The sequence below is a fragment of the Schistocerca americana genome, chromosome 3 (assembly GCF_021461395.2).
Source record: "Schistocerca americana isolate TAMUIC-IGC-003095 chromosome 3, iqSchAmer2.1, whole genome shotgun sequence".
Lineage (NCBI taxonomy): Eukaryota > Metazoa > Arthropoda > Insecta > Orthoptera > Acrididae > Schistocerca > Schistocerca americana.
In genome coordinates, this window is record NC_060121.1 from 411,638,064 (window position 1) to 411,662,695 (window position 24,632).

Genomic DNA, 24,632 nt, shown 5'->3' on the forward strand with positions numbered 1-24,632 from the left:
TCCAGTAGAAGCTGTTTGTGACCGAGAAGACATAGCAGTGTTAAATACTGCAGACCTAAGATCGGCCATACAGGGAAACATTTATTAAAACTATTTAATTCTGTAGTAATGCAGGGAATCAAGCCACAGTAAATTTAATCTGCCATCCTCCATAAATTTTCATGGTGATCTCAATAAAACTTGAATATTGATGATATATACAATAATTTAGGATTTACTGTTAAAGTGAAATTCGCAAGTTTTGTAACAAAGACTTGAATGCTAAAGTCTGAATGCTTTGGTCGGTCTTAATGATTGACATTTCATAAAGAAGCGCACATTAAAATGACAAATGTTTTAAATATCAACTCTGTAACTTCATTTGTTTAAAAGATACAGAAAATTTAAATTATCAGTATTTTCAGGTAAGCATCAGATCACCATTTCCTCCACACAAAACACATTGAACGATGACAGCATGACACCTTATTGAATCATTAGGTAATAGAATATTTGTTGTAAAGTTTTGTGCATAATAGTTACTTTTATTCTTTATTTATTTATCACAATGCACATTGGTGCAAGGCTATTGGCTGTGACATTCAAAGTTAAGAAGGAAATTGTATTGGTTTTATATAAAAGAATTTAATGTTTATTATGTAATGGATATTATTGTTAATTTATTTAGAACAAACTTTGATTATTTAAAGCTTTGATTATTTAAATATGTTAAAATGTAAAATAATGTAGAATAAGATGTAGCCAATCAGATGGATGGCTTCAGGAAAGGGAACTGCCCTAGTTAGTTGAGTGAGGATGTTTGGCGAGCAGGGAAATGCATGAAGTATTCTGCCTGGTCTCTGTGTCAATCCAATACAATTGAAAACATACTTGGAGTCTTGACAGACAAAGTAGTTAAAGGTGGCAAATAGTCTTCTGTGCCAGCCATGCAGTCAAAGAATACCAATGACCAGAATTTTATATCAATAATGTAGATATGTATGTATTTAAAAAATGGAAAGGTTTTACCAGAAGGGCTCCTGTAACCAGATACTAATCACTTAATAAGTGTTGTATTTAAATGTGGTCTAAATGTCTTAAATGATTGGAGTTTCCAAGTCCTAATTTTTAGTAAAAATTAAGTTATTCTTCAGATAAGAAGAATATTTAACACGTTGGGGGCTCACAGACTACTCCAAGCTGGAGATAACAATGAAGTAACTTAAAAGATAAATGAACTCTTGCACATGGAGACCCTGGTATGAAATGAACTGGAAGACAATTAAGTACTACTGGTGCATCAAACAAAAAATTGGGTAGGGAGATCTAGGCAAGAGAGTTAAAGTGCTGATACAAGAAGCCACTTTTAACTAGGCAATATGGCAATAATCAATATGAATGTTCTTGTCTCCAGAAGTAATGATTTTAATAAATCCACCTCTACAAAGACTACATCTGCATTGTTGGGAACACCAACAGTTTACACAGTGATATTTTAAGTTCAAACACAAAGACATTGATACGTAATAACTCTTTGAGCTTGGAGGAGATAAAGAAAGAACTAAGAAAAGAGACAGAAAACTTTTTATTAAAGAACAGGACAGTAACTAATAACTGTGATGACTTCACCACAACAGTAACCAAAAAATTAAATCCCAAATTCCCCAAGTTTTCACCTTCATATGATATTAACCCTGTTTAATTTCTAAAGTAACTTAATGGCATGTTACTTCATTTCTGGTCAGATTTTTAAAAGATACAATTTGTGATAAGTCATCTGATGGGTAATGCTGCACAGCTGGATATGTTAAAGCTAGAAGAATTCACAACTTACAATGATTTCAAAACAGCATTTCAGTCTAACTATTGGAGTGAGGGAGCTCAAAAGAAATTGAGATTAGAATTTTATGATCAAAACAATACAATAGCAGTTCATGGAACAGGTATAGAAATTTTGAGGAATGGCATCTTAACAAATCAAAATATCTAGATGATCCCATACAAGAGGAACATTCATTAGAAGTTGTCATTAACCAATTACCATGGCATGTAAGGGACAAATTGTTAGGGAAGGACTAGGAAAAAGTGAACAACTTATTGGAATACCTAGAACAAGTAGACACAGTGGGAAGGCAGTTGGAGAAATGGTACACAGGCAGCAATACCAACAACCAACAGAGTAATGTTAACAAAGAACCTTGCCCCATTAGAGACAGTGCTATGAATGGAAGAAACAGGGTACACAATGGTCACGATTATAACCATTCATTCAGGGAATGGATACAGAAATGATCACAGTAACACATTTAACAATACAAGTATGAGAGAGAGGCAAAACTGATATGCTTCCAGGGAGAGGTTCAGTCCTCTGTAGAAGTAGAAAACAAGACACAACAAACAATTTGTTAAATGCATTCCTTTGGCTGCCAGTCACAGAAATTAAGATAACTGGAGTAATACATATGACAAGCAAATCGGTACATGCAGAATTGTTCATTGAATTTACATTAACACATACATATTTCAACAAGCAATGTTTGTAGTAGAAGGTTTTAATGTACATACGGTTTTAGGCATAGACTGGTTGTTGGACAACAACATATCATTAAGCTTCCAACAGGAGACAGCCACATTCCCATATGGGCAAAAAGATGACTTGGCTGTAAATCATTTCAAGCAAAGCAACACAGACAGTTTAGGACTCACTTTATTGACAGAAGCTACATTATAACAGAATGAGAAGCACCAAATAGGGGCAGACATGGTACAAGTGAATGAGGCAGACATAACTGATAACATTACAAGTCAAAGAATCTACATATTAAGGAAAAGGAAGATATGATTTCTTTATTCTGCAGACACACAAAAGTATTTTCAACATGCTGAGGTGTTATTAAGACTTTGTTTGTAGGTTGAAGATTAAATCACACAATTCATTTTACAACAGACCCTGCTCAATCAGCTTCAATGAAGCTGTTAGTAGAAAAATAAATTGAAAGAATGGAATATTATAGAAATATCCAACAGCTGTTATAACAAGCCATTAGTTGTTGCAAAAAAAAAAAAAAAAAAAAAAAAAAAACAGATGCTAACATATGTATAGTGTTGGTTGCATGGACTGTAAATAGAACTCCTTACTTCATGGCTCATACCCCTGTAATATACCTAGACGCAAGACTTGTCCCATACATCCTCCCACCACCACCTACTCCAGTCAGGTCACTAACATAACCTATCCCAGGCAGGGCTACCTGAGAAACCAGTCATGTGATCTACAAGCTAAGCTGCAACCACTGTGCCGCAGTCCATGTAGCATGACAACAAACAAGCTGTCTGTCCACTGACAAACTGGGAGCAAGAAACAAGTGGACCACACTGTTGCTGAACACGCTGCCAAACACGATACCCTTCATTTCAATGACTGCTTCACAGCCTGTGCCATATGGATACTGCCCACCAAGGTTGGAACTTTCCCTGCAATACATCCTAAATTCCCGTAACCATCCTGTCCTCAACCTTCGATAGTCACTATCCTCACCCATTCAGCCCCTTCCTTGTTCCAATTCCAGCACTACATGGCTGTCAATCCACCACCACACCCAGTCTTTTCATTTCTCTCCTTTTCTGCCACTCCTCCCTCCCCCCACCCCCCACCTCCCACCTCCCACCATAACCTCTCTTTGGCCAACTGTCTAACCTGCAGCACATTGCTGTCTGCCACCCCCCAACACACTATCCCTCACCCTCCACACCCCATCCCTCTCCTTACCCCCACCCAGTCACCATTCCCATCATGCACTGGTGCTGCTGCTTGCAGTGTGGTTTCAGTTGCCTGATACTGCAGTTGTGTGTGTAAGTTGTGGCGTGTGTGTGTGTGTGTGTGTGTGTGTGTGTGTGTGTGTGTGTGTCATCTATTGTTGATGAAGACCTTAATGGCTAGGCTGAAAGCTTTAATTGTGAGTCTTTTTGTCATGCTTATCTGCGACTCAGCATATCCACTATATGGTGAGTAGCAACTTTCCATTCCATAATATTCCATCCTGGATTTTCCATTGTTTGATGACGTAGTTGTAATATCCACAACATGGCATGAACACCCGAAAACATTGGATGAATTTCAAATAGTCAAAATCGCAACTGGGTAGAAAAGAGGTGAAATTCTGGGGACACATTGTAAACACTATGTGCATTCAGCTGGATGCACACAGATTAGATGTGATCACCAGGTGCTCAGAATGTACTAACAAAAAAACTACTCAAATCATTTTTAGATATGGTAAGATTCTAAAAAAGAATCACTGTCAATCCAATGCTTAATGCACCAAGTTTGATGAGGTTATTGACACAATGTGGAAAAGGCATATAATTTGTCATGAAGAATCTTCAAAAATTAAAAAAAATTGGTAGCATGTCAACTATTGGTTCATTAAATTTGTTGTTGTTATTGCTGCTGTTGTGGTCTTCAGTCCTGAGACTGGTTTGTTGCAGCTCTCCATGCTACTCTATCCTGTGCAAGCCTCTTCATTTCCCAGTACCTACTGCAACCTACATCCTTCTGAATCTGCTTAGTGTATTCATCTCTTGGTCTCCCTCTACGATTTTTACCCTCCATGCTGCCTTCCAATACTAAATTGGTGATCCCTTGATGCCTCAGAACATGTCCTACCAACCGATCCCTTCTTCTGGTCAAGTTGTGCCACAAACTTCTCTTCTCCCCAATCCTATTCAATACTTAGTTATGTGATCTACCCATCTAATATTCAGGATTCTTCTGTAGCAACACATTTCGAAAGCTTCTATTCTCTTCTTGTCCAAACTATTTATCGTCCATGTTTCACTTCCATACATGGCTACACTCCATACAAATACTTTCAGAAATGACTTCCTGACACTTAAATCTATACTCGATGTTAAAAAATTTCTCTTCTTCAGAAACGCTTTCCTTGCCATTGCCAGTCTAAATTTGATATCCTCTCTACTTCGACCATCATCAGTTATTTTGCTCCCCAAATAGCAAAACTCCTTTACTACTTTAAGTGTCTCATTTCCTAATCTAATTCCCTCAGCATCGCCCGACTTAATTTGACTACATTTCATTATCCTCGTTTTGCTTTTGTTGATGTTCATCTTATATCCTCCTTTCAAGACACTGTCCATTCCGTTCAACTGCTCTTCCAAGTCCTTTGCTGTCTCTGACAGCATTACAATGTCATCGGCGAGCCTCAGAGTTTTTATTTCTTCTCTATGGATTTTAATACCTACTCCGAATTTTTCTTTTGTTTCCTTTATTGCTTGCTCAATATACAGATTGAATAACATCGGGGAGAGGCTACAACCCTGTCTTACTCCCTTCCCAACCACTGCTTCCCTTTCATGTCCCTCGACTCTTATAACTGCCATCTGGTTTCTGTACAAATTGTAAATAGCCTTTCGCTCCCTGTATTTTACCTCTGCCACTTTTAGAATTTGAAAGAGAGTATTCCAGTCAACATTGTCAAAAGCTTTTTCTAAGTCTACAAATGCTAGAAATGTAGGTTTGCCTTTCCTTAATCTTTCTTCTAAGATAAGTCGTAAGGTCAGTATTGCCTCACGTGTTCCAGTGTTTCTATGGAATCCAAACTGATCTTCCCCGAGGTCGGCTTCTACTAGTTTTTCCATTCGTCTGTAAAGAATTCATATTAGTATTTTGCAGCTGTGGCTTATTAAACTGATTGTTCGGTAATTTTCACTTTGCTTTCTTTGGGATTGGAATTATTATATTCTTCTTGAAGTCTGAGGGTATTTCGCCTGTATCATACATCTTGCTCACCAGATGGTAGAGTTTTGTCAGGACTGGCTCTCCCAAGGCCGTCAGTAGTTCCAATGGAATGTTGTTTACTCCCGGAGTGTTGTTTCGACTCACGTCTTTCAGAGCTCTGTCAACTCTTCACGCAGTATCGTATCTCCCATTTCATCTTCATCTACATCCTCTTCCATTTCCATAATATTGTCCTCAAGTACATCGCCCTTGTATAGACCCTCTATATACTCCTTCCACCTTTCTGCCTTCCCTTCTTTGCTTACAACTGGGTTTCCATCAGAGCTCCTGATATTCATACAAGTTGTTCTCTTATCTCCAAAGGTCTCTTTAATTTTCCTGCAGGCAGTATCTATCTTACCCCTAGTGAGATAAGCCTCTACATTCTTACATTTGTCCTCTAGCCATCCCTGCTTAGCCATTTTGCACTTCCTGTCGATCTCATTTTTGAGACGTTTGTATTCCATTTTGCCTGCTTCATTTGCTGCATTTTTATATTTTCTCCTTCCATCAATTAAATTCAATATTTCTTCTATTACCCAAGGATTTCTACTAGCCCTCGTCTTTTTACCTACTTGTTAACATCGAGTATAGATTTAAGTGTCAGGAAGTCGTTTCTGAAAGTATTTGTATGGGGTGTAGCCATGTATGGAAGTGAAACATGGACGATAACTAGTTTGGACAAGGAGAGAATAGAAGCTTTCGAAATGTGTTGCTACAGAAGAATGCTGAAGATAAGGTGGGTAGATCACGTAACTAATGAGGAGGTATTGAATAGGATTGGGGAGGAGAGAAGTTTGTGGCACAACTTGACCAGAAGAAGGGATCGGTTGGTAGGACATGTTTTGAGGCATCAAGGGATCACAAATTTAGCATTGGAGGGCACCGTGGAGGGTAAAAATCGTAGAGGGAGACCAAGAGATGAATACACTAAGCAGATTCAGAAGGATGTAGGCTGCAGTAGGTACTGGGAGATGAAGGAGCTTGCACAGGATAGAGTAGCATGGAGAGCTGCATCAAACCAGTCTCAGGACTGAAGACCACAACAACAGGGTGTAAGCAAAGTTGCCACATTGGCAACATCATGGTGCATGGCCACATCAGGAAATCCACTGGCAACAAGGGGCATGAACATCATATGTCAACAAATAGTGGTGGTAGGTCAGATGTGAGGTGAGCCTGTGTGTGGACTGTGAACCTCATGGGAACCCTCAGAGGTTCCTAGAAGCTTGTTGACGACAGCCTGTGAGAGATGCTATCTGGAATGTAGCTGCTCAGGCACTGGCAGCATCAGGCCTAGGAGCAGCCCTAGACCAGCAGACAGCATCGGTGGCAGCTAGTGTAGATGAGGCTGAGTGACCTATGTTACATTGATGACTGGCATGGAGTAGCTCTTGGCATAGATATTGCTAGGTTTGGGTGTCAAGTGTTTATGGCAAATTCTGCCTGAATCACTATGTGAGGGTCATGCATCTACTAACATTGGTGCAGAGAAAGTGTAGCATCAGGAGGCAGCACGAGGTAACCCCATGTGCCACAATGCCAGATTGGTCTTTTCCACTGTGTCACCTCAACATTATTTTGATGCTGGCAGCAGAATTCTACATGCAGCATATTTGTCTACCTAGATGCACATTGTGAAGTCTTATAAGGAAGGTTTAGGTGCAATAACAACTTGAGGATAGTATTGTTACAGGATGGTTTCTTCCTTAATTTTGACCATTGGTCCTGTTGGACACTGGTGAATAATAAGCCTCCAATATGTCAACAGTTAGCACTGGGCACTACACAGTCAAACTCCAGAAGTTCCTCTATAAATCAGTGAAACCCTTTTAACTATATGTCTTTGCATTACCCCAAATACCTTGAAATTTTTTAAATTAGGTCCATGCTAAATGGGACTGTTAATTATCCTTGTGATGGGAAAATGAAATCTATACTCACCAAACATTCAGGTGTTGAGCTGGGCTAATGATGTAAAATATGAATATTCATCCTGTAAAATACGAATATCCATCCAGCAGAAGCAAAAAGAAAAAAATATATCTGTTTTCTTTGATTCATTACCAGTTAATTTATAGTTCCTATAATTTATGTACTTTGTGCTCAGAGAGATTTTGTATTTGTTATATATAGTGATTTGGTATTTTAATTAATTCTATGTTACATTTGCCATACTTCATCATGTTTCACTTTGCTTTGGTCTTCTTCACCCCATATTTTTTGCAAACTTAATGTCTAGTATGTTATTTGCCCTAATGTTGTTACAACATTGTAATTCAGCAAGGGAAAACTATTTCTGGTTTTTAGTTTGAATCTTTTTAGTGAATACTTTAATGGAAACATATATTCATCAATAATAGTCATTGAATTTTTTACCATTTCACCTAGTGTGCTTCTTATATGCAGAGATTAGTGTAATAGCTAATAATATGTGACTTGTTCTTGCCTAACTAAGAAAATTAAAATTCCTGTGTGCATTCTATGTAAATAATATTTAGTATTATGTACACTTTCTACACAAATGTTAAAGAACAAGAATTAAAATTAATTTTGACTCATTGAGTTTCCTCATCCATTGCAATAGCCAATTATCATCCTGCAATTTCAAGTCCATGTGTTTTTTCTTAAATTCAAAAACTGAAAGTTAGTTGGATGTTTAAGACAGAACCGATGATTTCTTCACTGGTTAAACTTTCTTCATATTAAAGTTTTTATTACATTCATCTCAATACATTTCTTCAAGCCACTTGCTAAGCACTCTCACATTAAACACTTGGCTACGAATTCGACATTATGACTACCATGTCCAAAGAAGATCTTGTGACTGTGACAGATGGGATTAAATCTAAGCCCATAGGTGTAATTCACAGTTCCTTCAACAGCTGATTTGTAAAAGACATTTTGAATTTTACTATAATTATTTCAGATACTACAAAATTACAAAATAGATTAATTTATTATATTTTGATTTTTGAATAAAAGTAAGAAAAATTCACTCACCTGTGGCAGAATCCTGTGTGTGTGCTAAAGATGTGTTATTTTGCACTAGGAAAATAAAAATGAAATAACTGATATCACATTTTATGAAGAATTATAACATTTTTAGGGGTTATTTTTACTCATCTTAGCTGGTAATCTGTCGGAGCAGATGTCCTGAAACAGTAACTGTAGGTTTTTACTATAAAGTAAAAAATATATTTAATCAAGTATAGTGTTTCATTTAATAATTATTACAGTTTCAAAATAAACACATCTTGACAAATCTGAAATAAGTTGGAACATACTTACAATAATGAGTTAATTATGCACAACTAGCTACATGCTCTCTGTCCAAAATCACACAAAGTACTGACGCCCTCTGCCAATGTGGCAGTTAGTATTTATACTTTCTTAACAATCCTTGGCATTGTTTAAAATTATTATTTCATTAATTAACAATTAAAACTCTCATCCATAAACAAATTACACATCTCATTGATTACCTAGATTCTTATATATTACATACATGAGTGAATTCTAATCTTTATATAAGTTGAAGCAAGTATAAACGCTTAGGTATCAAATGTTAACAATACACTTGTTATATTTACTAATTACAGGAGATTCATATCATGTAAAATGTTCCTACCAATTAACAGACTTCTACACATTAGTGTAATTAAGATTTTGTAATTATTTCCTTTGTAACCTTTTCACAAGTACATATTTCCACACATGTCTATGGTTAAAATTTATGCGTTTTTATTAGTTTTAATTGGACTGTTACATTTCAGTATCACAATCTGAACTGACTGACACCATGTTATGCAAGTTCATTAGCAAACCGCATCCCCTCCCACTTTATCTAATATATATTATAGTCGACTATGATTATGTGTACCTAATTTGTCAGAAGGGCATTGATTGTGAAGAAGATTGACTGAACCTTGTGGAAAAATATATAAATAATTACCAGTATGGCAACTAAATATGCTGTCTTAATAAACACTGAGTGCAAGGATATGTAATTATAAAGATCATTTTAGACTGGTTAACTGAATCTATCATTAAGTGAAATATGTATTTTTAGTGAACTTATAGTCATGCAGTGTGATAATTTGGTCATGAGTCTTAGAGTGGACAACTTTTTTGTAAAGTGAATGGGCTATAATCAGTCTTAAGTTCATGTAACAATGCATATTGTATGTGGAGATCAAATAAATTTAGTTAAGTCACAGTTGATATAATTGTTTGATGTAATGCTTAAGAAATTTAAAACTAGCTGGATTACAGCAGTACCCTACAAGGTAATAATGATATAGAGTTTTGCAAGATGATTTTTCCAAGTAGTTAAAAGTCACTCTCAGTATTACTTAATTTAAACATTAATCACTACAAGATGACAGCAGTACAAGATTGTGGTGATGTAATATCATAGCCCAGATAACAATGCAGAAAGTACTCAAAAGCCCAGAATATCTGTTGATATAGTTACGTAAGAAGTAAAAATTACCATGATTCACTGGATTCAATAGTCTCAACAGTTCATTGAAATGTTTACTTGACAAAGCCAGCCAATTTTAAAAATTTTAATTAAAAAACGGTCACACAGATTGAAACCAATCAACTTTAAAATAAAAATAAAAATATTTTATGTGGTCAAGAATGTTTTTCATTTAAACATTTTAATAATGCTTTTTAACCACTGTTATTTCCATGAACTATGTTTCAAAAATTCGAGTTGTTAATGTTGCTACTAAATTTATGTTAATGATTTTTGTTATTTAGCAATAATATGGACTTTGGAATTCAAGAAAATATTTAATTTTACTTTCTGGGAGGGGATGCGGTTTGCTAATTAACTTGCATAACATGGTGTCAGTCAGTTCAGACTGTGATACTGAAATGTAACAGTCCAATGAAATTTAACATCATAATGTGATACTCGTAACATAAGGTAATAGGACTTCGCTGCTGTTGCTGCTAATAATGACTTAGGTTATTGATGGCAATAAAATAGTGATTGAAGATCACAGAAAAGTTACATCATCCAATTCAGTAAAAACACTGACAAGCCTTTATCATTCCACACATTCTACATTCTGAAGTAGTTCAGTTTTAGAAGTTTGGAAGCTGCAGATCCTAAGTAGTAGTTTAGTGGAACTATATACCACAATGCCAAACAGAATATTTGGTCTCTAGTTCCAATATTCCTTATAGTAGCTGTGGTCAAACAGTACTCTTCCTTTTAGGTCTCTTGAATCATAATTATAAGTAACCATTGTACTGTGGCCCATAGAAACTGCTGTACCTCTCACAGACACAAGCAATTGCTGCACACATATTTGTTGTGCCAGACCCATTCACACTTGTGTCCTTCCTTACAACTACACCACTTCCATACCATAGTGTGTTAGTACCAAAGACAGTCCACACTCCAAAGGTTGTGTTTTACCCTTCAGACAGTTTCAGTAACTTGATATTACTGTACAGATTTTACAAAATTGTTTTTAATCATTCCGGTAATATTTCATGTATCACAAATGCATTCCTTGTATTTAGTTTACAAGTTTTACACAATAATAAAAATGGTCGTACAAAAGAAGAAAATTAAAAAATTAAAAAAATCACATTTGTGAAAAAGAATAAAATTAAGTATTTCAGTAGTAATCCTGTGTTATATACTGTGCTATGCTATTTCGTATACTGTGCTATTTTGTCACAAACAGTAGGCAGTGTCTTCAAAAAACTGAACAGACTGATAAACCTGATAGTATTTTGTCTCTGTTAGATAAAATTATGTTGTATTTTGGAAATTACATTGGAGATTTATTTAATTGCAGATATTACCACATCCTTCATTTGTTTATGTTGCTCAATTCCATGTGAGCAAAAGTACAATTGTTGTGACAGGATGTTTTGATCACATGGTGAGAGTGTGGAGCAAACTCTTAAAAGATGAAATGTATGAGGTAAGTACATTAACCATTGTTCCACAGTTTCTCCTGAAAAATTATGTGCTTAATTAATTACTTTCCTTCTTTTGTGGAAGTAAGTTTTGCATCCATAACACACAAAATTTGAAATCTACACAGTATGATCTTCCTTCAAATGAAGCACATTGTATTGAAACTTCAGAAAACTATTGTTAAAAATGTGCACTATGTAAAGGAAACCATGTCACCAACTCATAAAAAAATCTAATTATATCAAGTGTTCCTTCATTTTACATGTATGAACTCATTATCTTTGCACTTAGTAACCATGATTTATGTGTAGCAAATCAGTTACAACCCAATTACAACACCAGGAATCAAAATAATTTTCTGCTGCCAGCCCACCATTTAAAACTTTATGCACTATATGGGTATGAAAATTTACAACAAAGCAAAAGGAAAAGAACTGCTTAGTATTAATCTAGAAACTTTGAAAAACTATTACATGACAAACTGGTGCAGAAATGTTACTGTTCAATTAAAGAGTTCATGAAGGACAATCTGAAAATTTGGTCAGAAGAGAACGAACACTTACTTACGAAGTTACAGATCATTATTTTTAAAAAAAAAAAATCATCAGTTATGTATTAAGTACCATATATTATATTAATAATATTTTAAGAAAAACTGTAAGTAAATTTTTGCGTTTTGACAAGTGTCCTGTACATTAAGTCAGTGACCTGAAATTTTGTTTTATGAGGTAATAAGTTTCTTTTCTGTTCTAAACTTTCAAAACTTAAAATCTCTAAAGTGATATCTCTATACAAAAATGGTGACAGACATAAAGTAGAAAATTACTGACTTATATCTCTCCTCCCAGCCTTCTCCAAAATACTTGAGGAATTAATGAAAATCAGGGTTACAAAAATCTAGAAAACATAAACTAATAAATAACAGTCAACATGGCTTTCGAGCAGGGCACAGTACAGAAAAGGCGGGCTATTATTGGACTACACAATAGAAATAGTAAGAAACTTGAAATCAAATAAACAGGTTGTTGGAATTAATCTAGATTTATCCAAAGTCTTTGATACTGTGAACCATGTAATATTACTAGAGAAACTTGAAGCAAGAGGCATCAGGGGTACAGTTAAAAAATGGTTTGAATCTTATCTGCAAAACAGGTCACAAGTTGTTGAGCTGAGGTCATCCAACAATCTTAACAATTTTAAACTCATGTCTGAACCAAACCAAATTGAAATAGGTGTTCCACAGGGTAGCATTCTGGGCCCATTGTTATTTCTAATTTATATCAATGATATACAGGCTCCAGACAGCTCAGCCAAAATTTTACTATTTGCAGATGACGCGAGTATCATAATTGGTGATATAAAAGAATCATTGTGTTCTACAGCAGAAAAAATTCTCTCATACATACAGTCATGGTTTTATTCAAATAAGCTGACATTAAATTTATTTATTATTATTATTTTTGAGCTTTTCCTCATTACAGAGGCTTATCTCCAACATAATAATTTACTTGGAAATTACAATACAAACAATAAACGTTCTTAAACTATACTCTCAAAATATTTCTCCTGGTGTTTCGATCTTGCGTGTCCTCTTCCTCTGCGCCCATTCTCCTCATTGTGTGCTGTACATTTTGGAGCCAGGTGGTCACAGGTCGTCCTCTTCTTCTTCTCCCCTCCGGTTCCCACTCCAGTATCAATTTTGGTATTCTGGCTTCCTCCATTCGTCGTACATGCCCATACCACTGTAATTTCTTCCTATCCATTACGTCATATATTCTTTCTTTTATTTCCATTCTCCTTATTACTTCGGTGTTCCTTATCTTTTCTTTCCTGAAGATTCTTGCCGATCTTCTCCAAAAGTCCATCTCTAGAGCTAGTAATTTTTTAATGTGCTTCATGTTAATTGTCCAGGTCTCCGTTCCATACAGAACCACACTCTCTAATATGGATTTGTATATTAATTTTTTAGTTCTGCTCATTACATTCCTGCTCCATAAGACTGAGGTAAGCATCTCAATGATCCTCCGTCTGCTACTAATTCTTTTATTGATTTCTGACTCTGATTTTCCCTCAATTTCTAAAATGGATCCCAAATAACAGAAAGTGTTTATCTTTTTGATTTTCTTTCCTTCAATGTATAGCTCATCTGAATCATTAGTCAAGACATTAAATACAAAGAAAACAAACTTTATACAGTATGGAAGCAAGTGTCAAGGGGAAAATATGTGCCTTATGCTGGATAACAAACAAATACAAAAAGTGTGCACCACAAAGTTTCTGGGCATGTGAATTGACCAAGATTTAAACTGGAATGAACACAGTGTATATCTTACTTAGAAACTTAGCTCAGCATGTTTTGCCTTAAGAATAATATCCAAGGTATGTAGCAAAGAATGTATTAGAGTGGTGTACTTTAGTTATTTCCAATCTGTTGCAAGCTATGGTATAAGTTTTTGGGGAAAACCAGGTCAAGACTAAATGACATTTTTATTATGCAAAAAAGAGCTATTCGTATCATGACACACAGCCCACCACAAACTCACTGTAGACCTTTATTCAGACAACTAAAGATACTTACAATACCATCAATATATATTTTTAAATGCCTGGAAATGATCAGTAAAAGTAACTGCGATCTCCAAACCATCTCAAGCTACCATGATCACAATACAAGGCAAGGTAAAGACTTCCACATTCCCTAAGTAGCAAAAACTAGAAGTCAGAAACATGTTAGCCACTTAGGAATAAAGCTTTGATATGCACTTCCATCTCAAATTAAAGAATTGAAAGGCAAAAATAATTTTAAGCATGAAGTAAAAAAAATACTCGATGGAAAAATGCTACTACAGTGTAAATGAATACCTGTCTCAGACTGTGGATTGAAACCTGTACTTACTTTTTAAAAATTCACACTAATTTAATTATGTTTTCAACTTCATAAATCTGTTAAATATCTGTAATACGTTTTGTGTATAAGGCGTAGTTCATGGATCTATAATTGTTTATCATGAGCACATACTTTTGTTTTTTGGGTATTAAGTTCTTGTACACTACTTATGTACTATGTGTATCTAATTTGTTTGCTGTTTGTATATGTTTGTCAATTTATTATGTGTATGTGTTGTTATGTGTTACGTGTAATCAAATGACAAATCCTATATCACATGTGTGATCTATTGAATGCTAAATAAATAAATAAAATAAATTGTTATTCCTTACGAAGACATGTTGTTGTTGTTGTGGTCTTCAGTCCTGAGACTGGTTTGATGCAGCTCTCCATGCTACTCTATCCTGTGCAAGCTTCTTCATCTCCCGGTACCTACTGCAGCCTACATCCTTTTGAATCTGCTTAGTGTATTCATCTCTTGGTTTCCCTCTAAGGTTTTTACTCTCCACGCTGCCCTCCAGTACTAAATGGGTGATCCCTTGATGCCAAAGAACATGTCCTACCAACCGATTCCTTCTTCTTAGTCAAGTTGTGCCACAAACTCCTCTTCCCCCCAATTCTATTCAATACCTCCTCATTAGTTATGTGATCTACCCATCTAATCTTCAGCATTCTTCTGTAGCACCACATTTCGAAAGCTTCTATTCTCTTCTTGTCTAAAGTATTTATCATCTATGTTTCACTTCCATACATGGCTACACTCCATACAAGTAGTTTCAGAAACGGCTTCCTGACACTTAAATAAATACTTGATTCTAACAAATTTCTCTTCTTCAGAAACGCTTTCCTTGCCATTGCCAGTCTACATTTTATATCCTCTGTACTTCAACCATCATCAGTTATATTGCTCCCCAAATAGCAAAACTCCTTTACTACTTTAAGTATCTCATTTCCTAATCTAATTCCCTCAGAATCACCTGACTTAATTCGACTACATTCCATTATCCTCATTTTGTTTTTGTTGATGTTCATCTTGTACCCTCCTTTCAAGACACTGTCCATTCCGTTCAACTGCTCTTCCAAGTCCTTCGGTGAACCTTAAAGTTTTTATTTCTTCTCCATGGATTTTTGGGCACTGATGACCACACTGTTTAGCGGCCGAAAACCTCAAACCACCCGCACACACACACACACACACACACACACACACACACACACACACACACACACACACACACACACACACACACACACTCGATGGATTTTAATACCTACTCTGAACTTTTATTTTGTTACCTTTACTGCTTGCTCAATATACAGATTGAATAGCATCTGGGAGAGGCTACAATTCTGTCTCACTCCCTACCCAACCACTGCTTCCCTTTAATGTCCCTCGACTCTTATAACTGCCATCTGGCTTCTGTACAAATTGTAAATAGCCTTTCGCTCCCTGTATTTTACCCCTTTCACCTTCAGAATTTGAAAGAGAGTATTCCAGTCAACATTGTCAAAAGCTTTCTCTGGGTCTACAAATGCTAGAAACATAGGTTTACCTTTCCTTAATCTTTCTTCTAAGATAAGTCGTAAGGTCAGTATTGCCTCACGTGTTCCAATATTTCTACGGAATCCAAACTGATCTTCCCCGAATTCAGCTTCCACCAGTTTTTCCACTTGTCTGTACAGAATTCGCATTAATATTTTGCAGCTGTGACTTATAAAACTGATAGTTCGGTAATTTTCACATCTGTCAACACCCGTTTTCTTTGTAATTGGAATTATTATATTCTTCTTGAAGTCTGAGGGAATTTTGCCTGCCTCATACATCTTGCTCACCAAATGGTAGAGTTTTGTCAGGACTGGCTCTCCTAAGGCTGTCAGTATTTTTAGTGGAATGTTGTCTACTCCCGGGGTATTGTTTTGACTCAGGTCCTTCAGTGCTCTGTCAAACTTGTCACGCAGTATCATATGTCCCATTTCATCTTCATCTACCTCCTCTTCCATTTCCATAATATTGTCCTCAAGAACATCCCCCGTGTATAGACCCTCTATATACTCCTTCCACCTTTCTGCTTTCCCTTCTTTGCTTAGAACTGGGTTTCCATCTGAGCTCTTGATATTCATGCAAGTGGTTCTCTTTTCTCCAAAGGTCTCTTTAATTTTCCTGTAGGCAGTATCTATCTTACTCCTCATGAGATAAGTCTCTACATCCTTACATTTGTCCTCTAGCCATCCCTGCTTAGCCATTTTGCACTTCCTGTCGATATCATTTTTGAGGCGTTTGTATTCCTTTTTGCCTGCTTCACTTACTGCATTTTTGTATTTTCTCCTTTCATCAATTAAATTCAGTATCTCTTCTGTTACCCAAGGATTTCTACTAGCCCTTGTTCTTTTACCTACTTGATCCTCTGCTGCCTTCACTATTTCATTCCTCGAAGCTACCCATTCTTCTTCTACTGTATTTCTTTCCCCCATTCCTGTCAGTTGTTCCCTTATGTTCTCCCTGAAACTCTGTACAACCTCTGGTTCTTTCAGTTTATCCAGGTCCCATCTCCTTAAATTCCTACCTGTTTGCATTTCCTTCAGTTTTAATCTACAGGTCATAACCATCTGCTCCTGGAAATGTCTTACAATTTAAAACCTGGTTCCTAAATCTCTATCTTACCATTATATAATCTGACCAAAAGTGTTGTTCCTCCTGCCACCAAACTTCACTAATTCCCGCTATATATAACTTTAACCTATCCATTTCCCTTTTTAAATTTTCTAACCTACCTGCCCGATTAAGGGATCTGACATTCCACGCTCTGATCCGTAGAACGCCAGACATACAGAGAGTAAATTGAAAGCACATAGGTAAAGAACTGGCAAATGTATGCTGCACAGAATTTGGAAATGCATCTCTGGGACCCCCTTCAAAATAACAGCAGAGAATATTTAGTCACAATCGTTATCTTTATGGTAAGGAAGAGAGATGGTAGAATGACACATTGATGAAAGGGCTCTTCCATATATCTCTTAAGCGTTTGCTACCAGTGGAAGATGCAGATGAGGGGAATGAAGAACAGTGACATCTCAGGAGGATACTGAATGCACCATACAATATGTTAGATGTCCTAGTACCCTCTGCATGAGTAGAGGACTATGAGTACAGTTTTGCATATGAAGATAGATGATAGAGACCCCACTTCAGCAAACTCATATTGACTGATATGCCTTCTACATAAGTAAGATGAAAGTCAAAGCATTCGCTGATCATAATTATTTACATATAGAAATGTAACTGCTCTGAACTGGAATCAACATGACATTCAGAAGGGAAGATCTATCAAAGATGCAGAGAATCAGGAAAGTCTAACTACTTGATGTTTTATTACCCATTTGACTGATAATTAACATCAAAGTTGCTTTTGACAAATTGTTGTGGTCTTCTCTCTTTGTCAAGACTGAATAGTTTAACGTTTCCTGAAATATGCAAGATTACTGTAAAACTGGATGGTAAAAAGGACCACTTAGACAATTGTACCAAGATAAGTCACAAAGAGGTACGCACTTCGATCCATCAATAGACCAACATTTCGAAATGTAGTAACAAAGCCACTTCTTGAACTTGCGGTACAAAATTTACAAGTAGCTGAAGTTAGGGCATAAGTAGATGACATGTTGATGGATTCCAAAGCCAAACTGATACAGTGGAGACACAGAGGTAGATGCAGTGGAGATGAATCCATTACAGGCTCTGAATGTGCAGGCAGTAACTGAAGAATTATTGAACAATGGAGTTTGCAATATGGAGATGGCAATGAACGTAGACAAATACATGTACTGCCAAAAGCATGTGCTTTCTCCTGTCACACATTAAAGAGAACAGTAAGGTGAAGCATTTAATTCATCTAAAAGAGCTGATACACTTCATCTTCCTGCTATGTTTCACAGTCATACAAAATTTAGAGTGAAGTATGTGAAGCTTGTGCTTGTATGTAGTGAGACAGGAACCCCAGAATCCATTCTTATTAATCATTGGAGGACAGATCCTGATTTTGAGTGCTACATGTGTGCCATCACAGCAATTTCTACTGTGTAGTCCTGAGTTTTAGAGAGGCCTCTAAAGTATTCTCAGTTCTCGCTCAGCCCTCAAAATAGTAACTGGAAGCACGCATTTGCAGTGCACTAGTAGGGTGACAACAAAGCGAAGCACAATGGTGGCAAGAAACTCAAATGCTCACCACTGCCAGGACACTGCTAAGTCAGTGTGAGGAGTATGCAGGAGACAGGGACAATGCAGCTCTTACATCACGGGAATCACACAACATAAAGTGAAATGTGTCATTTCTCAGTAATTGCAGGGAAAACCATGGTGATTGTAGAAATCTGCTGAAGGATAATTACAGGAATTATTTCCTTGAGACCTAATGTACAGGAGCTTTGGGTGCATGAGCCAGCAGCTAGGGGCAAACTGGAAAATTTAGCAGAGGAGATGTGGGTGGAGAGAAGTTTTGTGGATATGGTCACCCTGTACAGATGTGTGAATTTATATACACACAGATTAGTGCTGGGGCTGCAAGTAAGTGATTTATTTATGAAGGATAAATTTAGAATGAGGCACAACAATCCAGGAATGCAAGATTCTTTGTTGTTATTGTTGTGGTCTTCAGTCCAGAGACAGGTTTCATGCAGCTCTCCATGCTACTCTAGCCTGTGCAAGCCTCTTCATCTCTGAATAATTACTGCAACCTACATCCTTCTGAATCTGCTTAGTGTATTCATCTCATGGTCTACCTTTATGATTTTTACCCTTCATGCTTCCCTCCAATACCAAATTGATGATCCCTTGATGCGTCAGAAAGTGTCCTACCAAGCGATCCCTTGTTCTAGTCAAGTTGTTCCACAAATTCCTCTTCTCCCCAACTCTTTTCACTACCTCCTCATTAGTTACATAATCTAACCATCTAATCTTAAACATTCTTCTGTAGCACCACATTTCGAAAGCTTCTATTCTCTTCTTGTCTACACTGTTTATCATACATGTTTCATTTCCACACATGGCTACACTCCATACAAACACTTTCACAAGATACTTCCTAACACTTAAATCTATACTCGATGTTAACAAATTTCTCTTCTTCTGAAATGATTTCCTTGCCATTGCCAATCTACATTTTATATCCTCTCTACTTTGACCATCATCAGTTCCTTTGTTCCCCAAATAGCACAATTCTTTTACTACTTTAAGTGTCACATTTCCCAATCTAATTCCCTCAGCAACACCTGATTTAATTCAACTACATTCCATTATCCTCATTTTGCTTTTGTTGATGTTCATCTTATATTCTTCTTTCAAGACTCTATCCATTTTGTTCAGCTGCTCTTCCAGGTCCTTTGCTGTCCTTGACGGAATTACAGTGTCATTGGAAAACCTCAAAATCTATATTTCTTCTCCATGGATATTAATTCCTACTACAAATTTTCCTTTTGTTTCCTTTACTGCTTGCTCAATATACAGATTGAATAACTTTGCAGTTAGGTCACAACCCTGTCTCATTCCCTTCTCAATCACTGCTTCCATTTCATGCCCCTCGATTCTTATAACTGCCATCTGGTTTCTGTTCAAACTGTAAATAGCCTTTCGCTCCCTGTATTTGACTCCTGCCACCTTCAGAATTTGAAAGAAAGCATTCCAGTCAACATTGGCAAAAGCTTTTTCTAAGTCTACAAATGATAGAAATGTAGATTTGCCTTTCCTTAACCTAGCTTATAAGATAAGCCGTAGTGTTGGTGTTGCCTCACTTGTTCCAACATTTCTATTGAATTCAAACTGATCTTCCCCGAGGGTGGCTTCTACCAGTTTTTCCATTTGTTTGTAAAGATTTCATGGTATTATTTTCCAAACATGATTTATTAAACTGATAATTCAGTAATTTTCACACCTGTAAACACCTGCTTTCTATGGGATTGGAATTATTATATTCTTCTTGAAGTCAGAGGGTATTTCGCCTGTCTCATAAATCTTCCTCACCAAATGTGCCTCCCAAGGCTATTAGTAGTTCTAATGGAATGTTGTCTGCTTCTGGGTCATGTTTCGACTTAGGTCTTTCCATGCTCTGTCAAACTCTTCACACAATATCACATCTCCTATTTCATCTTCATCCTCTTCTATTTCCATAATATTGCCCTCAAGTACTTCACCCTTCTATAGACCCTCTATATACTGCTTCCACCTTTCTGCATTCCCTTCTTTGCTTAGGACGGGTTTATCACCTGAGCTCTTGATATTTATACAGATGGTTTTTCTTTTCTCCAAAGGCCTCTTTAATTATCCTGTAAGCAGTGTCTATCTTAGATCTAATGATGTATGCTTCAACATGCTTACATTTGTCCTCTAGCCATCCCTGCTTAGACTTTTCGCACTTACTATCAATCTCATTTTTGAGACGTTTGTATTCGTTTTTGCTTGATTCATTTACTGCATTTTTATATTTTCTTCTTTCATCAATTACATTCAGTATCTCTTATGTTACCCAAGGATTTATTATAGCTGTTGTCTTTTTATCTACTTGATTATTATTATCATCTGCTGCCTTCACTACTTCATCTCCCAAAGCTGCCCGTTCTTCTTTTACTGCATTCCTTTCCCCTGTTCTTGTCGAACATTCCCTAATGCTCCCTCTGAAACTCTGTACAACCTCTGGTTCCTTCAGTTTATCCAGGTCTCATCACCTTAAATTCCTATATTTTTTCAGTTTTTTTCAGTTTTAATCTACTGTTCATAATCAATTAATTGTTGTCAGAATCCACATCCACCCTTGGAAATGTCTTACAATTGAAAACCTGGTTCCAAAATCTCTGCCTTAGTATTATGTAATCTACATGAAACCTCCCAGTGTCTCCAAGCCTCTTCCATGGTTCTTAAACCAAGTGTTAGATATGATTAAGTTATGCTCTTTGCAAAATTATACCCTACTACTTTTTCTTTTCTTCCTTTTCCTACAGTCGAATTCCAGTCCCCTCTGACTATTAAATTTTCATCTCCCTTACCTATATGAAAAATTTCTTTTATTGCATCATAAATTACTTCAATCTCTTCATCATCTGAAGAGGTAGTTGGCATATGAACTTGTACTACTGTGGTAGGCATGGGCTTCATGTCTGTCTTGGCTACAATAATGCATTCACTCTGCTGTTCATAGTAGCTTATCTCCATTCCTATTTTTTATTCATTATTAAATCTAATGCTGCATTACCATTATTTGATATTGTATTTATAACTCTGTATACACTTGACCAGTAGTCTTGTTCCCCCTGCCACTGAACTTCACTAATTCCCGCTATATCTAACTTATGTAATCTATGTGAAACCTTCCAGTGTCTCCAAGCCTCTTCCATGTATACAGCCTTCTTTCATGTTTCTTAAACATGATATGATTAACTCATGCTCCTTGCAAAATTCTACCAGGCAGTCTTTTTAAATTTTCTAACCTACCTGCCTGTAAGGGGTCTAACATTCCACACTCCGATCTGTAGAACACTTGTTTTGTTTCTCCTGATAATGACAACCTCCTGAGTAGTCCCTGCCTGGAGATCCAAATGGGGGCTATTTTACCTCCACAATATTTTACCCAAGAGGACGCCATCATCTTTTAATCATACAGTAAAGCCACATGCCCTCAGGAAAGATTACAGCTGTATTTTTACCTTGCTTTCATCTGTTCGCAGTACCAACACAGTAAGGCCGTTTAGGTTGATGTTACAAGGTCAGATCAGTTAATCATCCAGACTGTTGCCCCTGCAACTACTGAAAAGGTTGCTGCCCCTCTTCAGGAACCACATGTTTGTCTGGCCTCTCAACAGATACCCCTCCATTGTGTTTGCATCTACGGTACGGCTATCTGTGTCTTTGAGCCACGCAAACCTCCCCACCAACGGCAAGGTCCATTTTATCATGTGGGGGAGATTCTTTGTAAAAGAATTTATTTTTGTATGTTGTTATTGTGGTCTTCATTCCAAAGATTGGCTTGATACAGCTCTCCATGATAGTCTGTCCTGTGCAAGCCACTTAATATCTGCATAACAAACATGTCAGTTTGAAACTGCTTATTGTTATTATCAAACCTTCTACTCCCTCTGTAGTTTTATATCCCTCCCCCTCCCCCCCCCCCCCCCCCCCAAATTCCTTCCATTACCAAAATGATAATTCCTTGATGCCTTAGGATGTGCCCTGTTAACCAACCAGTCCTTTCAGTCAAATTGTTCCACAAATTTCTCCTCTCCTCAGGTTAATTCAGTGACTCATCATTAGTTATCTGATCCCACATCTAATCTTCAGCTTTCTTATGAAACTCATAAACTTCTATTCTCTTCTTGTTTGAACTGCTTATGATCCAGTTTCACTTCTGTACAAGGCTACACTTCCACAAATACATTCACAAAACTCTTCCTAACACTCATGTTTATATTTGATGTTAACAAATTTCTGTGTTTCCTAAACTCTTGAGGGAATATGGTATAGTTGTAGGTAAACAACTTGAATTCTCTCATATACAGATTTATTCACACTTAGCGTCTACACAGACACAAGTCCGGAGGCTAACTGCCGTTAACGTCCAACATGCTCTCCAAAGCCCTCTCCTCAAAGATAGCACACTTACGCACAGAACAAATATCGATTTTTATGGCACTCTACGCCACACTCTTGTTGGACTTTTGCTAGTTTGCATTTTATATCTCCTTCATTCAATTGCCATAAGTTATTTTGCTACTCAAATAGCAAATCTTGTTGACTAGTTTTAGTCTCCCATTTCCATGACTATTTGTAGCTTCTCATTTCCTAATTTAATCTCCCCCACTTGATTTAATTTGATTACATTTCCTTACCCTTGTTTTATTCTTGTTAGTGTTCATCCTATGAACAATCCATTCTGTTCAGCTGCTCATCCAAGCCCTTTACTGTCTCAGTCAGAATTATGATGTTATCAGCAAACCTCGAAGTATTTATACCATTTCATGAGACTTGAATTACATTTCTAAATTTTCCCAAGGATTTATTACAGCTTGCTCATTTTACAGATTAAATAATTAGGAGATAGGCTTCAAGATTGTCTTACTCCCTTCTCAATTGCTGCTTCAAGTTCATGTTCTCCATTTATTATAGCTGAATATTTCTGTCAATATAGGGTGTATTGAAATGGACTTTACAACTTTGAAAACTCACATTGATTTAGTCATTTAATCTACATGTCAAGTGAAATTTTTGACTAGAGTGATAATTTCTTGGTGGGGAGAATGCAGCATGTTATCTCGGATAGAGAGTCATCAACAGATGTAGAAGTAATATCAGAAGTGCCCTAGGGAAGGATGTTGAAACCCATGCTACTCATGTTGTACATTAACACCATAGCAAACAATATTAATAGCAATCTAAGATATTTGCAGATGAGGCAGTTATCTATAATGAATTACTGTCTGCAAAATCTCCAGGAATATTCAGTTGGATCTCAATAAGATTTCAGAATGGCAAAAAGATTGGCAACTTGCTTTAAATGTTCAGAAATGTAAAACTGTACACTTCACAAAATGAAAAAAATGTATTGTCCTTTGAGTGCAGTATAAATGAGTCACAATTGAAATCAGTCAACCCACTCAAATACCTGGTTACAACACTCTGTGGGAATGCAAAATGGAATGCTCAGATAACATCCAAGATAGGTAAAAAACATGGAGTCTTTGGTTTCTTGGTAGAGTACTGCAGAAATCCAATCAATCTACAAAGGAGATTCATTACTAAACACTTGTACAACCTTCCCAGTGGGGGTGGTGGGTAAATTAAAATATTTGCCATTTACAAGAACCTGAAAACTATTTTTGGGGTCAGCCAGAATGCAATGGATAACATACTCACCTAATTTCCAGTCTGCATGTCTGCATTACTCTTTGTTCTCTCTGAAAGAAAATGTTTTTATTTGTTATTTACTCAACAGGATTAGGAACTATGCCTGTAAATAAAAGTTTTGAGTTGTAACTGATTA

At 36.5% G+C, this 24,632-nt stretch overlaps 1 protein-coding gene across 1 annotated transcript in view; it reads left to right on the plus strand.

Moving 5' to 3' along the window:
• Positions 1 to 24,632, plus strand: part of LOC124607315 (jouberin-like) — a 297,391-nt gene that overhangs the window by 193,350 nt on the left and 79,409 nt on the right. Inside the window, exon 8 of the mRNA XM_047139613.1 lies at positions 11,602 to 11,730. Coding sequence (XP_046995569.1) covers positions 11,602 to 11,730 — 129 coding nt within the window. The remainder of the gene's footprint in view (positions 1 to 11,601; positions 11,731 to 24,632) is intronic.